Below are 15026 nucleotides of genomic sequence, written 5' to 3'. Positions count from 1 at the left end.
GTGGTTTAATACGATGGGGCTTTCCAAGTGTAAATACTAACTTTAATCTAACTGTATCTATTTCAAACATTAGTTTTCATGGCAGTCTGCCTCTCTCTTCTTCTTCTTTCTCTCTCTCTCTCTCTCTCTCTCTCTCTCCTTGCAGCAGTGGGTTGAAATGGGGGTTTGCAAATACAAACAATTGTGATTTGCAAACACACAGAAAGACAGTGAGAAAGAGAGACAGAGAGTGTGTGTGTGTGTGAGAGAGAGAGAGAGAGAGAGAGAGAGAGAGAGAGAATAATGCTCTCTAGATTAGCTCCATTTTTGTCCATTACACCTGCACAGTGTTGTGAGTGGTGAGACAAAAGGGGTTGGCCACAGCAGGGAGCACAAATTCAATTAGCGCAAAAGCAGGAGGCCTCGGAGAACTACAGCGCCCTCATGCTGTTCTACCTCCATCACCACACAAATACAGAGCACTCTAGGTTACATTTAAAAAGCATTGCAGCAAAAAGAGCACTTTATATTGTTGGTCTAGACATGGCTCTATTATTTACATTATTATTGTGTATGTTCCAGTTATTTGCTCATTAAAGGTGTAGTCTGCAATTCTGGTGCAAGGTTGTTGATATTTGAGCTCAACAGTCAATCAAATTTCATCCCTCCCTTCCCTGTTTCTGAAGCAATGTGTTGATGGGTTGGAATAGTGTTCATAATGTTTCGGTCTGAGCCATTTTCGTTTTACCATTTATAGAGCCAGGCCTGTGTATGAACACCACAGTAGTATAGAGCACAATTTGCTGAATTTGACAAAAAGTGTAACGGATTAGAATCACATTCATTCACACACATTTAATACTTGCTGATTTGTTTATGCACTATGGGCTATGCGCATCAAAACAAAATTCATCTAAGCTATGATATCTGGTTTGTTTTTATAACTGTCAAATGCATCACATTCACAGACAAAACAAAGCATCTATCCTGAGGATTCTGTATCTCAGTCAATCACAGTAAAATCCCTTATCTGCATCACAAAGAAGGGGAAGAGGACTTGGTGCTATGTGTTACTTGGGCATAACAAATCGGTTTTGGCTGAGAGATCCATGAGAGCCTGGAGCAATCGAAACCCTTTTAAGGATTTTATTTATTTTGCATTTTTGTGCATTACTACAGCTACTGACATCTATGCACTAAATCCCTCGTAGAGATGGGCACATCATGTGTGACACCACTAAAGCACGCTGTATGTAACTGAAGAATGCTTCTTAAGAAATGACCAGAATGCTGCACGACTAGAAAAACATTGACGGCTGATAACAAGACTCATGTACCACGTTTAACATTTTCTATTAAATGCCAGTGGGTTACGAACGCAGTGCATGAACCAGGAGACATACCGGTATGTCATTCATTTAATGACTCAATGCTTGCTCCAAATTCTTTCTAGCAGTACAGTGGTGCCATCTAGTGGCTACTTGTTCCACCAACACCAAAACAAAAAATACCACATCCTACCACCGGGGACGCTATATACAATTATAAACCTGAGGGCTACTGAGGTTCTTCGATCATGATAGCGCTGGTTCATTTAAGCCTATAGTTTTATTAAGCAAGAAGACATTCTGCAATCACTGAAGGAAATTAAATGAATTTCCAAATGTAGGGTGATGCATTCAAAAATGTCTTTGAACCAGTCTCCGTATGTTCTTTTTTCCTATTACAGTTGTCTCAGATAACTTACTTAATTTAGAGAGGAGGGTAAGCTAATGTCAGATGGCCCACTGTGCTTCAGTAGTCCTTCTCTGAATAAACACACATCACACATGCTTTTCAATGATTTTGCCAGTCAATATGTGTGAGTGGGACCTGTGCTCAGCGTGTGTAAGCACTGAGCAGAACAGAATGACAGAAACAATACAGCCGCTGAATGGCTGAGTGTCAGATTTATTCATCTGTTTCAGACATATTATGCAACATCCGTCTTTCACAAAAGTGAAAAAGACCACCCACATTCAACGCCTCCGTTAAACCAGGCCTCTTTCCCAGACAATCCCCTCAACTTGAGAAGAGAGCTTCTTTTTTTTTAATGGATGCTCAGCTCTTCTGAAAGAGAAAGAGCCTTAAGGGGTGAGGGAGACACACCGTGAAGCTCAGCACAACTCAGATTCTCGACACAGAAGAGGCGCAGTGAAGGGTTTTGGTGCATCAGGTCTGTGTTTGGTAGTGATGCTTGTTGCGGGAGACGCGCGTGTGTGTTCATAGTGTGTATTTTCTGGAGTCACGCTCATTTTGTGAGGTCATGTGTTATTTAGTGCAGCGCCGGATATTTACTGTAATGAAATGTACAGAATCCTCTCACGCTTTAAATACTAATTTATCTTCCTAAGCTTCCTATTTCCTTGGCTTTTGTTCCACATTATTCATGGCTCCATACACAATAGAACTGACAGAGAGGTGAGGAAGAGAGGGGAAGAAAATCCGGGCTAGGACACTAAGGCTCCCTATTCATGCCCATATATCACAAACAGTGAGCATGTAAAGTCACCTTGGTCTCTCTGCATGGACTTCTACGTTGACCAGAACAACAACGTTCATTCATTTATGCCCTTACAGGTGAGCTGGAGGAGTACAGCATTCGCAGCAAAAATATGTTCCAATAACTTCCACAGGGTGGCAGTACTGCACCACTGCATCACACTGCCCCTCCTCTGCTTGCCAGCATGAGCCATGAGTTCATAGTCGACAGTCCCGGAGGGCGAGTTCTCACCGGCTGTGCACAGCGATTGATCCAGGTTCTGTATTCTTTCAACTGTAACTATTTCAAATGGAGCTCTGTGAGTGTGATCTGAAAACATATTGTGGGTTTCCTGTGGGATTACTGGTTCACTGATGCCATGACAGTCTGTGAAGTTTTTAAGAAAAAAATGTAGCTGAAGGAATTAGTTGAAATCTGAAACTTTATGTCAAATAAATGCAAATGTACGCAAATAAGACAAAACGTCTTAGCCAACAAGACAGATGAGATGAAAAAGAATGTTATTACTGATGCAACAATATAAACAACCAAATTTCAATTTCATGATCCATTGGTTTGAAAGGCTGTTTTCATTTACTCTGCAAGGATTTGGATTATAACAGTGCTGTATGCTTCTTTAATGTGTGGTGCTGTGTCATCTCCACACATTTCTCAGCGGGAAGATTAACACAACACAGCCATAAATCGGCACAGCTAGCTAACATGGTCCATGACTCTGCCGTCTTATTCAGCAGAACCAGGCAGTGGCGTGAAGACCTGCACAGCATCAGTCCCCTCAGTTGCAGGGAGGCAAGCACTGGGCCAGCGTTGAGATGCAAATGAGAATGATGCTGCAGAAATGAAAGGGCTCTGGCCAGGGGCCCTGAGCGCATCTGACTGTGTGGCCAGGCTTTTAAAGGGATGGTGGCTGACTGTGTGGCCAGGCTTTTAAAGGGATGGTGGCTGACTGTGTGGCCAGGCTTTTAAAGGAGTGGTGGCTGACTGTGTGGCCAGGCTTTTAAAGGGATGGTGGCTGACTGTGTGGCCAGGCTTTTAAAGGGATGGTGGCTGACTGTGTGGCCAGGCTTTTAAAGGAGTAGTGGCTGACTGTGTGGCCAGGCTTTTAAAGGAGTGGTGGCTGACTGTGTGGCCAGGCTTTTAAAGGAGTGGTGGCTGACTGTGTGGCCAGGCTTTTAAAAGGGTGGTGGCTGACTGTGTGGCCAGGCTTTTAAAGGGGTGGTGGCTGACTATGTGACCAGGTTTTTAAAGGAGTGGTGGCTGACTGTGTGACCAGGCTTTTAAAGGAGTGGTGGCTGGCTGTGTGGCCAGGCTTTTAAAGGAGTAGTGGCTGACCTGGCAAAGATCATGCACTGGAACCGCTCACGGGCACGACACAATGCCAGCCTCGACTCGAGTCTGCTTCACAAATCTGTGACACGTACCATGCTGGCAATCAACCATGGCTGTGATACCCAGGTGAGAAGTTATTAGTGATCCATGAAAATATGTCATTTCTCTGATAGGGAAAGACACGTGTGGAAAAGGGTGGGGGGGGGGGGGGGGGTACTGTAAGAGGATTAGAAAAATAAATGTATGGCAAATTAGGATCACATCCTCTTCCAAAAACTGGCTGATATGCGTCACACGCGAGCTGAAAGCATCTGTTCTGGGTTCATCATGCACATTGCATTGGGCTGATGGAGATGTCTCACTCTAGCTCATTCAGAGGGGTGTGACAGCCCAGCTGGATGGGGGTCTGGAGGCACTGCACCAAAAGCAGTGAACAGCACACAATTACTGGCATACTCAGCTCCCTTTCTTTCTCTCTCTCTATCACACACACACACACTCTCTTTCTCTCACACACACACACACGCATACACACACACGTACGTACACACACACACACATACGCACACACACACGCACACACGCACACACACACATACGCACACACGCACACACACACACACACACACACACACACACACACACACACACACACACGCACACACGCACACACACACACACAACGCAACTGGCAATTCATTCAACAGAGCTTGTCATAACACTTTATTCGAGATGTTACAGTGAGACTGACTACTTCTGTGAGAAAATCCATTTGTTTTATCCAGGATGCTTCATACACTTTTTGTGTATCAGGTCAGACAGGACATTCACACACTACTCTCCTCTAACTGTGCAGCCTTTTTTGAGTGCTTATAAAAAGGCCTTTGGACCTATATTATTTACCAAGAGTGGCCCTTATAAAACATGTATAGATCTGCATCCTTACGTGACTGTCCTGGAGGAGTAACCTATAGAGCCTATACATCTAGCTTTGTGAGGGGAAGGGCAACACTTGTGAAGTGGCATTTAAAAAAGAAAAAATTGAGCAAGTTCACTTAGGATTTCATCCAGGTGACAGTCTAATGGGTTCATCTTGAAGAAAATGGTATCTTAATACTCACTGTCATCAGAGCATACCAGAAACAAATATACTGAAAACTGATGATAGGGTGCATTACAGACAAAATAGAAGCATATTTGACAGGTTTGGGCAACTGTCTGCTTACTTGTCTACCCTGATGTTCTTCAGTGGGCCATGGGACAGGTCTATCCTAATAGAATGGGGTCTATCTTTTGCTAAATGGATCTTCCTTTTCTTCATCGCCGGAGCACTGGCTAAATTCTGAGCCTGTTTAATGGTACTGTACACTTCCCTTTACCCATTCTTTGGAAGTGCATTAAAACATTCATTCATTCATTCATGCATGCAAACATATTCTTCTTTTGACAACATATAACCATGACTGCCATTAGTGTGTTGCCAGTGGCAGAAAACAAACCTTTAAATGCACAGAATGTATCCTCTGTTACTCAAATGTAATGTATCTCAGGCCACTATTACTAATACTGTACTGTAATTCACTGTAAGACACTATGAAAATGTAGCCAGTGTGCAACTATGCTCACAATATGCCTAGGCTTTACAAAATATTTTGGGAAAATAAAAAGAAATACAGATACAATCATGTGTCATCATCTTTTCACTGTGATTTCAGAAATAATGTGTATTGGACTGTAAACATCTGGCGTATTTCTGTCGAGATGGCTGGAGGAAATAAAACTTACATAACACTGGAAAAACATACTTTTTACATAGGGAGAACATAACAACAAGCAGACTAAACCGCAGAGCACCAACAACTGACTGCTCGATCTAGTTCTCTAGAACACAACTTTTCCTACACGCACAAATCCCTGCGAACCAAGCCACTACAAAAGTCAAGACAGAAACCTTGTATGTGTGTGTGTGTGTGCCTACCCACTTTTTAGGCTTATTTTTTGGGCATGGGCATTTCAAGTCTGACTCTAATGGATGGGCTGAGGGAAGCGCAGCCTCTGATCTCCATGCCCAGCTGACGCAAATGTTTGCAAGCACTGCTGTGGCGAGCGGCAGGCAGCGCATCATCTGCCAAGAGTGTACATGATCTCCTCGTGGTTAGAGGTGACTAACCACAGACATTATCCCAATGCATTATGGATGGAGCCCTTGCCCTGCTGCAGATCACTGCTCGTAGTGCGATGGTTCTGGTCCTGATTTGGGCCGGATCCGTTTGAGCTGGTGCTCAGACAGGAGATAGACTTGAGGCTAGATGGCAGATGTGCTCAGTGAACTATGGAGAAATGGCCCACGACAAATTGATTGTTTCTTTTCACAGCTTTATTTTTCACTTCTATTCTTCTAACGCTGCTAAATGACTAAATGTAAATGTAAATGTAACGCTACATGCATTTGCACCACATAATTTAAATGGGGCACGCACTCATCCATGGTAGTAGGGCATAAGGGACGTTTAAATGCTTATGAATTACTATGCAGAGGCAAAGATATCACTGTTTTGTCTGGCAACAGTAGCTCTCTCTCTCTCTATACCCCCCTCTCTCTCTCCAGCTATTTTACTCTCTTTCCCTGGCTGGAGGTCTGGGCTTACTGGCTCGTGTGATGACTCAGCTGTGGAGCTGATACTCGCGGGCTCGTTGTGTGTGTGTGTGTGTGCGTGTGTGTGTGTGTGTGTGTGTGTGTGTGTGTGTGTGTGTGTGTGTGTGTGTGTGTGTGTGTGTGTGGAGGGAGACAGGCCAGAAACAGGATATTAATGACCCTCACACACACATGGTGCAGCAGTCACAGCCAGCCCTCTTATGACGGAGTACTTCATACTGCTGACTCGGTGCTCGGCAAGCCGCAGCTCGAACCAAACACACGCAGTCATGGCTCCCGCTGTCTCATCAACACCGAGAAATGTATCAGTGAGATCCCAGAGGCTGTGCAATGAAGGTGAATGGCATAATAACAAATAACAAAATGAAACAAGACATGCAGTCATTTTCCCCATCTACTTGTTACTTTTCAAGTGAATCTGCATGGTTCCTTACAGCTGCTTCATCGCTAAATATCAGGTGTCTACACTCTAAATCAGACATTTACTTCCCCAAAACTACCTAGCCCAATATAATGAGTAAAAGGACTGTAAAGAAGGCTCAGAGGGTCTGGGGCAACAGACAGAGTTGTGAGTGAACACTGTCAGCTGGGGAACTTCTTAGCGCATTTCTATTCCGGGGAACAGTACTGCTGCCTTCCTCATTGAGATGCACAGCGTGCTGCAGAGACGACCTGCCACTGTGACTACGACTATGATCAATAACTTTATGGCCATGCCGCCGTTCCCCCAAAAGAAGCCTTACTGCACAGCGGGGCGTTCACTGGCACACCATTACTGCAAAATCCCACTGCCTCTCAAGTCCCTGACAGGGGAGCGGAATGGAGCACAGAGGGGTAGGGGTGTGCACGGGAGAATACGCGTGTGCACGTGAGCACAAGAGGATACGGGTGTGCACGTGAGCACAAGAGCTATTTACATTGTGAATTGTGTGAATTTTGTCCGATTGCATTGTGCAATGAAAATGACATGACAAACTAAAATGAAATTGCTTGAGGAGTTAGTAAAGGACACTCTCCAGTATTGTCACATTACTTGAAAACATCCACCAGTCGGGGACACATATCTACTCAACTAAGGACACTGAACATTTCTTCAGCCAATCCATTCCAACTATTCCAAATTAAATTATTACACTATTTGTGGGTTCCATAAAATCATAGGCTTTGTGGAGATAAAAATCCCTTTTGAATGAATTTACAGACTCTGATGTGCAAAGAACTCTGGAACACGATTATTGTTATGTAACGCTGTGAGGTAATGATGTTATACCTTCACTGCAGTGTGACATGTATTTTTACATCCATGTAATACATATTTCTACTAGCAGTGTATGCAGTACCAGCATGTGTGTGTGTGTGTGTGTGTGTGTGTGTGTGTATAAGTGAAAGAGAGAGTATTTCTTTGTGCACTTGTGTGTGTAGGTGCAACTGTGTGTGCAACCGTGTGTATGGGTCAGGCACGTCAGGGTGTGACAACACCTTCCTCTCTTGCAGAACAAGCCTAATAATTGCCAAGGGCGCGCTGAACAGGCAGCTGCCCGGTGTCAGCCTCAGCTCGCTGTGCGAGACACGCCGCTGCACACTCCCATCTCCACAGCTGATGCCGGGATGGATGACTGCAGTCCGTGTGCTGCTTCACACACTGACCTTGCTCAGGGAACTAGCCCCACTGATGCAGAGGCAGCACAGGTCCGCAGGTACACAAAACAAAATGTAAACAAATAACAAAACAACAAATAAGCACAGTATGCTGAAGTAATAAGCCATACTGTTTGGAAACACACTGCAGCAGTACGAACTGCATGAGACCTCATTTCAGCTGAGGGAGGTTACACATGAGAGGCATTGTGGAAGCCAAGAACCAGGCGATGGATGACCTGCAGTTAAAAAGGCATTTCACAATCCACAATGGTAATTCACAGCGTAAATAGTTGACATCGAAGATACAAGTTGACTGATGAAGATGAATATGAAGTGAAATGGCTTGTGAAAAGGAGCCCAGATGAAAACAAAGGTGAGTAGCTTATTTTTGAGTAGGAAGAGACTAAAATGAGATCATACAATATTCAAGTCATAATATATGCATGAAGCGAATTGTTACCTCATGTGTGTGTGTGATGGAGAGGTAGAGAGAAAGAGAGAGAGAGAGAGAGAGAATGCAAGCAGGAAAGGTTTTTTTTTCCTCTTGGGAGAGAATTCCCATAGGCTAGAATCCCATACAGTAGCTTGAGGCAGTCAGAACCCATGCTGTGATATCTATACAAATATTTATATGTGGACACTGCACACACACACACACACACACACACACACACACACACACACACACACACTCAAAATCACACGTAACCACTCCCACACACACAATTAAAAACCATCTTATTAATTATTTCTGTAGATGTGTGCATGTGTATTTGGTAGCTGGTTGTACGTGCGTGTATGAGTGTATGTGTGTGTGTGTGTGTGTGTGTGTGTGTGTGTGTGTGTGTGTGTCCACCCTCTGCAATGCAGACTTCTATTTACATTCTGATCAAGTAGCCCAACCCCATCAGCATCTCACAATAATACATTACACAAAAAACCATGGTACCACACACACACACACACACACACACACACACAGGTAATGTGTGGCTTGTGTATAAATAAGGAAAAGACTGCCTTTTTCAGACCCATACAAACCTCCACAATAGCAACTGCAAGAACAAAATGTGCTAAACTACAAAGGAAATGTTTAATGCATGAAAACGATAGCAGACCCGAAGATCTATCTTTAATCCATCTCAATCTAATCCGCTGCAAAATAACTTTCAACCATGACCAAAAGAAGACTTAGTCCCAGTTTGCTGGATATAGTCCAGGCTAATCCCCACACATCTGTTTCTGTCTCTAGATGGAGTGATCCATGTTTACAGAGAATTAGGATTTGTCAATATGAATTATTAGTACACTACACAAAGCTAAATCTTAGTGTACTTACTTATAATGATACTCTTGCATGGGAATATAATAAAGTACACACATGCTGGGCAAGTCACAGGAAGGGAGAGGCAAGCTCAATCACTAACTCACTCTCACACACACACGCACACACACACACACACACACACACACACACACACACATACACACACACACACACACGCACAATCTGTTTTTGGGGGTGGAATAATACTCAAGCATGACATAAAGGAGAGATAAGATAGCCTAGCCATTTTTTGTATTATTATTACCCGGGCAAACTGGACAGACGGAAGGAGAAACAGAAAGAAAGAGAGCGAGCGAGCGAGAGGAGAAGATTAAGAGAAGGAATATGAGGAGGACAGTGTATTAGGACATTTGGATAAGATCAACGAGGTCTTCGAGATGCTGTCTTCAGGAAGACTGTTCTGAAGACCCTGTGCTTAAGGGAGCACAACATTTTAAAATGTTGTGTTTACACGCCTTTAATTTATGCACATGACTGTCAGTGTGTAACACTTTGTGTTCAATCAGCTGAAAGCATTATCCTGCGCGGGCACAGATTAAAGTCTGTCCCCATAGGTGGACATGCCAGATGGTTCATCGCCCTTACCTATGTCTAGATGACGACAGGCAGCTAGACCTGAAAAATCACTTTCTCGCTAACAAATCCATACAAAAGAGAACCACAGAAGCAGGTGATACAGGACTCGAAATAGACTTCCTGCATGCCGTCATACCCTCACATGTGCATGTTGGTGTCCTCGTGGTCAAATAGTGTTTAGGATATTCTCGGTTTTGTTTTATCCTGAGCCGATGTTTGCGCATTCATGCGTGCATGCTTCTATAGTGGCATGCCATTTCTTCATCTTCTGCTTCCTTCCTGGTGCTAACCACATCTGTTCACCTGCTCTGTTCCAGCTGCCCACTCCACTGGAACAGCTGTGCCAAAGCTGGCCACAAAGTGATGATGTCATCAGCCAAGGCCCCAGGCCAGCGCAGCACACATTCTCACCCACACTTATCAAAGTGCTTCCTGTGACTAAGCCACAGCTATGAAATTCAAAGTTTTCCACATTTTTAAGTGAACGGGCGGTCATACACAACAGTTATCACTACAATTACAACTTTCCCTGTGTCTCAACATTCACCCTGGCAGTTGTCTACTAGAGGCAGGAAGCACCCAAAGTCTATTAAAAGCAGCGCTTCATCCACATTGAGATTGAAGTGTGATTAAAATGGCAGGCAACGCAGTGTTTTATCTAATCTATGGCTGAAATCAAATTATCCAGCCACTACAGAGGCTCATTGAAACAACCAGTGTGCTCACATTAGCCTCTGATTGCATTATGAAGTGACTGGAATCAGAGATTAATTGGCTGCTACAGTTTGGCAGTGTTGTGTTAGCATCGTCTCTGATAAAGAGGCTGGCTGTCCCAGTGGGACTGATAGCCTGAGCACTTCTGTAGTAGTTGGAAAGACAAGGTAAAATGCTTGGTGTCTGTAGCATTTAGCTCTTCACACAATTCACATAATTCTTCACAGAATGAATGTTTTTTTGTAAAGAGGTGGGGTGGATAAACTGATGTGATGAACCATTATGTTATACATATACACTGTACGTCATTCACCTTGGCAAATACTTTGGCATTCAGAGCCATTCTTTACAGTCCAACATCATTCGATCTGTTTATTCAAACCAAATGAGTTCAACCCTGACTGAGAACTAAAGCCACAAAGGGAACCATTACACTGACAACAAAAGGAACTAAATGTGGCCATGCCAGTCATCCTAACAGAACTACCTGCTCTCATCCAGGTGGTATAGAGTAAGACTGGGAACTAGGAGAACTGCATCTCATCCAGGTGGTATAGAGTAAGACTGGGAACTAGGAGAACTGCATCTCATCCAGGTGGTATAGAGTAAGACTGGGAACTAGGAGAACTGCATCTCATCCAGGTGGTATAGAGTAAGACTGGGAACTAGGAGAACTGCATCTCATCCAGGTGGTATAGAGTAAGACTGGGAACTAGGAGAACTGCATCTCATCCAGGTGGTATAGAGTAAGACTGGGAACTGGGAGAACTGCATCTCATCCAGGTGGTATAGAGTAAGACTGGGAACTGGGAGAACTGCTATTTTATTGGTGCAGGAGGAAGGTGCTGTTGTGTTGGTGCAAACACTCTGTTGACTCCAGATCAATACAATCTCGCCAGCACTGTGCTTCACTTTGAATATTCCAGCAGTAATGTGTGTCTCCCCTACTTGTGATCTGTGTGTGTGTATGTGTACGTGCGTGTGTATGTATGTGTGCAAGACAGGAGGGCAGACATACCGTATCTGCATGGCTGACTGCATGCTTGTGTGTGTATCGGTATGAAATAAAGACAGTGTCATACAGACATGTCTAGACACAAAACAACGTTCAGAGAGACAATAAACAATCAGTCAATCAATTAAACTGACAGGATAAACAATCCTTCACACACAAACACATGGTATGCTTACTGTCTTTCCTCCTGCTGTAGCGGCCAGTACTTCAGGAATTATAGTTAGTAATTAAAGTTACAGTAATACAAATGTGCTGAAATGATCAAGATGACAAATGAGTCACATCACTGTACCTTAGATGTGCTTGATGTGACATGTAGTACTCACAGTGGGTTCCTGTCTGCAGGGCAGGAGCCTCATTAAAGAGGTCTGATGAAACAGCAGAGGGCCACAGTGGGACTCCTCAGAGTGTGACCTTGTTTCCATACACCAACCTGTGTTCCTCTCCTCTAGCACCACCTGCTTATCTCAGTCTCCCCCCTCCCTTTCCATCTCTGTGTTTTTTTTTCTTTCCCTCTCCAATTCGCTTACTCTCCTTTCTTTTTCCTCCCACTCTCACTCACTCCCCCCCCCCCCCCTTTCTTTTGTTTCTTCTCTCACTCACTCCTCTAGCTCTCCGTCTCCCCAACTTTGCTGGTTTCTCCCTTTCACTCATCAGAGATTCAAGATGCTGCAGGATCTTAGGTCTTGCATCATTACAGTTCCCCATAGTGGTATTGCATCATCAAAGACCAGCAGAGACGCCACAGATTTCCATATGGAAAGTAGTAGTCACCACGCTTAAAGGGCAACTATGAGCAAAAATAAAACTCTCACTGCTTTACCGTTCATCCAAAGTAACATATCATTTTAGCATGAACACTGATAGAATAATGAGTTGGTCTGTGTTTGATAGATAGATAGATAGAACTAAGAGTGCCTGACTAGCCTCGCCGTGTTACTTCCATGTGCTGAAACATACTTTGCAGCTTAAATGAATACAACATATTTAGTAAGACTGGATAGGATGTGGAGGGTGGATGTGTGTAACAGAACTACACAGTCTAGCTAAATTTAGCAAATTGCAAGCTCTATTACATGGCAATACAGTTGCGCTTACACAACAAGGTAAATGTCAGACTAACTAGGCCTATCTAATGTCCCAGTCAGTTACAGCACAGCAGAGAAGGCAGCTCCATTACATCATTGTTAATGTGCAGAGTAAATCAGTCAAAACATCATGAGGCATGATGGGACTAAGCCCAGACAAAAACTGCAGAATCCATCTAGCGACAAAACCCATACAAATCTCAGGGGTGTGACACTACTTTACGCTGTGTAGGCTACCATACACCAAACGTAGGCTAGTATGCAAGACTGGTGACAGACTGAATCTCCCTCATAGGGTAATTTTAAGATTAATGATTCATCACAATAGTTTGATCCAGTTCACAATTAGATGAATATTTTGTGACGGAAAATATTTTCGAGTGTTGATCCAGATACAGCAAAGTCAGCACGGAGGATGGAAGCGGTGACTATTTCAGCATAACATATTTGAACAGATTCATAATTTCCTTATATTAATCCCAGTCTATCTTAACAGGTATTTAAGGCTATTTAACGAACCTATTCCTGATCAAAACAGTAGGCTACTAATTTGAGGTTCCTTGTTCTGGGGTAGCCTAATTCGTATTTTTTTGCGATCTGGATAAAGAACTGAATTCCGTCGATGACTTTCCATTGTAGGCCACTGACTCAGCCATACATTAATGCCAAGTCACCATGGCAACAAGGGATGCAATGCGCCTCGTGCGGTAAAGCATCTGCACAATTAATGAACCATCTCCAACTCAGATTAAATATGAAAGCATCGACATTTTGCAGGCACCGTGAAATCAAATGGCGAAACAATGTTTAATCTGATCAAATAAAATAAAAAACCTTGTGACTACTCACGCTGTGATTTTCGACTTTCTCTTATTATGTAACCGAATTAATCAGCGAGGCTACTACACAAAACAACTCTGAGGTTGGCCTAATCAAACTTTAAATTAGTGATTTGTGTTAAATATGTAGCCTGACATAAAATACAATAGCTTGGCAAAGGTAGCCTAATAGACTAAGCTCACATAAACACATCTAGATCTGTAAAATATCCACGCTTTTGAAAACTCTCCCTAATCACTGAAGCACCTGTCTTTAACCACTAAAGGCTATGATACACATAGCAGTCATGGTGTGCAAAGATCAGCATTGACATTAAGCTACATGTTTTACCTAGACAGACACAACTCGTTCTCTGCAATAGGCTGAAGCCCGATCACCCAGCACCGCAGAGAGCAACCCTCCAAACCGAAAGGATCTAAACTGATTTCCAAACAAAACTGCTTGTCATAGCTCAAACTCATTAGAAGACACAGTATTACAGCCAACAAGCAAATGTCAGAGGCAATTTACAACATCATGATGCCACGATCTGAACCAGCACGTGCATGCATAGCGTACAGCAGCATCCTACCTGTCTCCAGGTTGAAAGAGATCCTTGCTTCAGCGAGGTAGGGCGTATCGCTCTTAGACCGGACTCTTCTGATCGGTCGGCGATCTGTGTCGTCCTCCGGAGAGGCCGCCATTAATTTGAGCAGCGTCCAGTGGCGACTGGCCGGCTGAGGGAAGCACAGTGCCACGGTCACAAGAGAATACGGTGTTTATATTAAAAAAAAAAAAGCGGAAAGGGGGTAGAGGGGGAGAGAGGGATGTCAGGGGCTAAAAGGCGAAACGTGCGTCCCCTCCATCTGACTGAAATAACCTGCAGATGCACACAAACTGAACATATTGGAAATCCCGCCCCCCGGTAAAAGCAGTGGTTTATGGTGAGAACAGCGCGAATGAAATAAATGCCATCAACGGTGATGAACTGGACATGTGACGGCCATTGTTATAGTTGAAATACCACCATGAATGAATCATCTATAGTAGGCTATCCTCAAGAGTTCGCACTACACTTATGGGCATATACGGACATCCGTCGGAATTTTAATGAAAGCCTCACTTTGGGGAACTGTTGGTCCCAGTGTAAATGCATTTGATCTCACTCATTCATGATAGTTTTAAATGTAATTATATATTAATGTATATAATAATATAATAATGTTTGCTATTTTTCAAATTGCCAGTGACGTGATTTGTTAAAAATGCTACGTTTTCTGATGCATGACATGAAAGCCATTCTCAAAACTCTAAACACG

At 43.5% G+C, this 15026-nt stretch overlaps 1 protein-coding gene across 1 annotated transcript in view; it reads right to left on the bottom strand.

The window, feature by feature from the left end:
* The window catches only part of LOC105898478 (phosphatase and actin regulator 1), a 50291-nt gene extending 35527 nt beyond the window's left edge, over positions 1 to 14764 (bottom strand). The window contains exon 1 of the mRNA XM_031562996.2: positions 14300 to 14764. Within this exon, the coding sequence (XP_031418856.1) occupies positions 14300 to 14411 (112 nt within the window). The 5' untranslated portion in view covers positions 14412 to 14764. The remainder of the gene's footprint in view (positions 1 to 14299) is intronic.
* Between the last annotated feature and the right edge of the window lie 262 nt (positions 14765 to 15026).

Source organism: Clupea harengus, chromosome 25 (assembly GCF_900700415.2).
Source record: "Clupea harengus chromosome 25, Ch_v2.0.2, whole genome shotgun sequence".
In the NCBI taxonomy this organism is placed as follows: domain Eukaryota; kingdom Metazoa; phylum Chordata; class Actinopteri; order Clupeiformes; family Clupeidae; genus Clupea; species Clupea harengus.
Note: the sequence above shows the minus strand (reverse complement) of the source record. Positions and strands in the feature narration are given on the sequence as shown.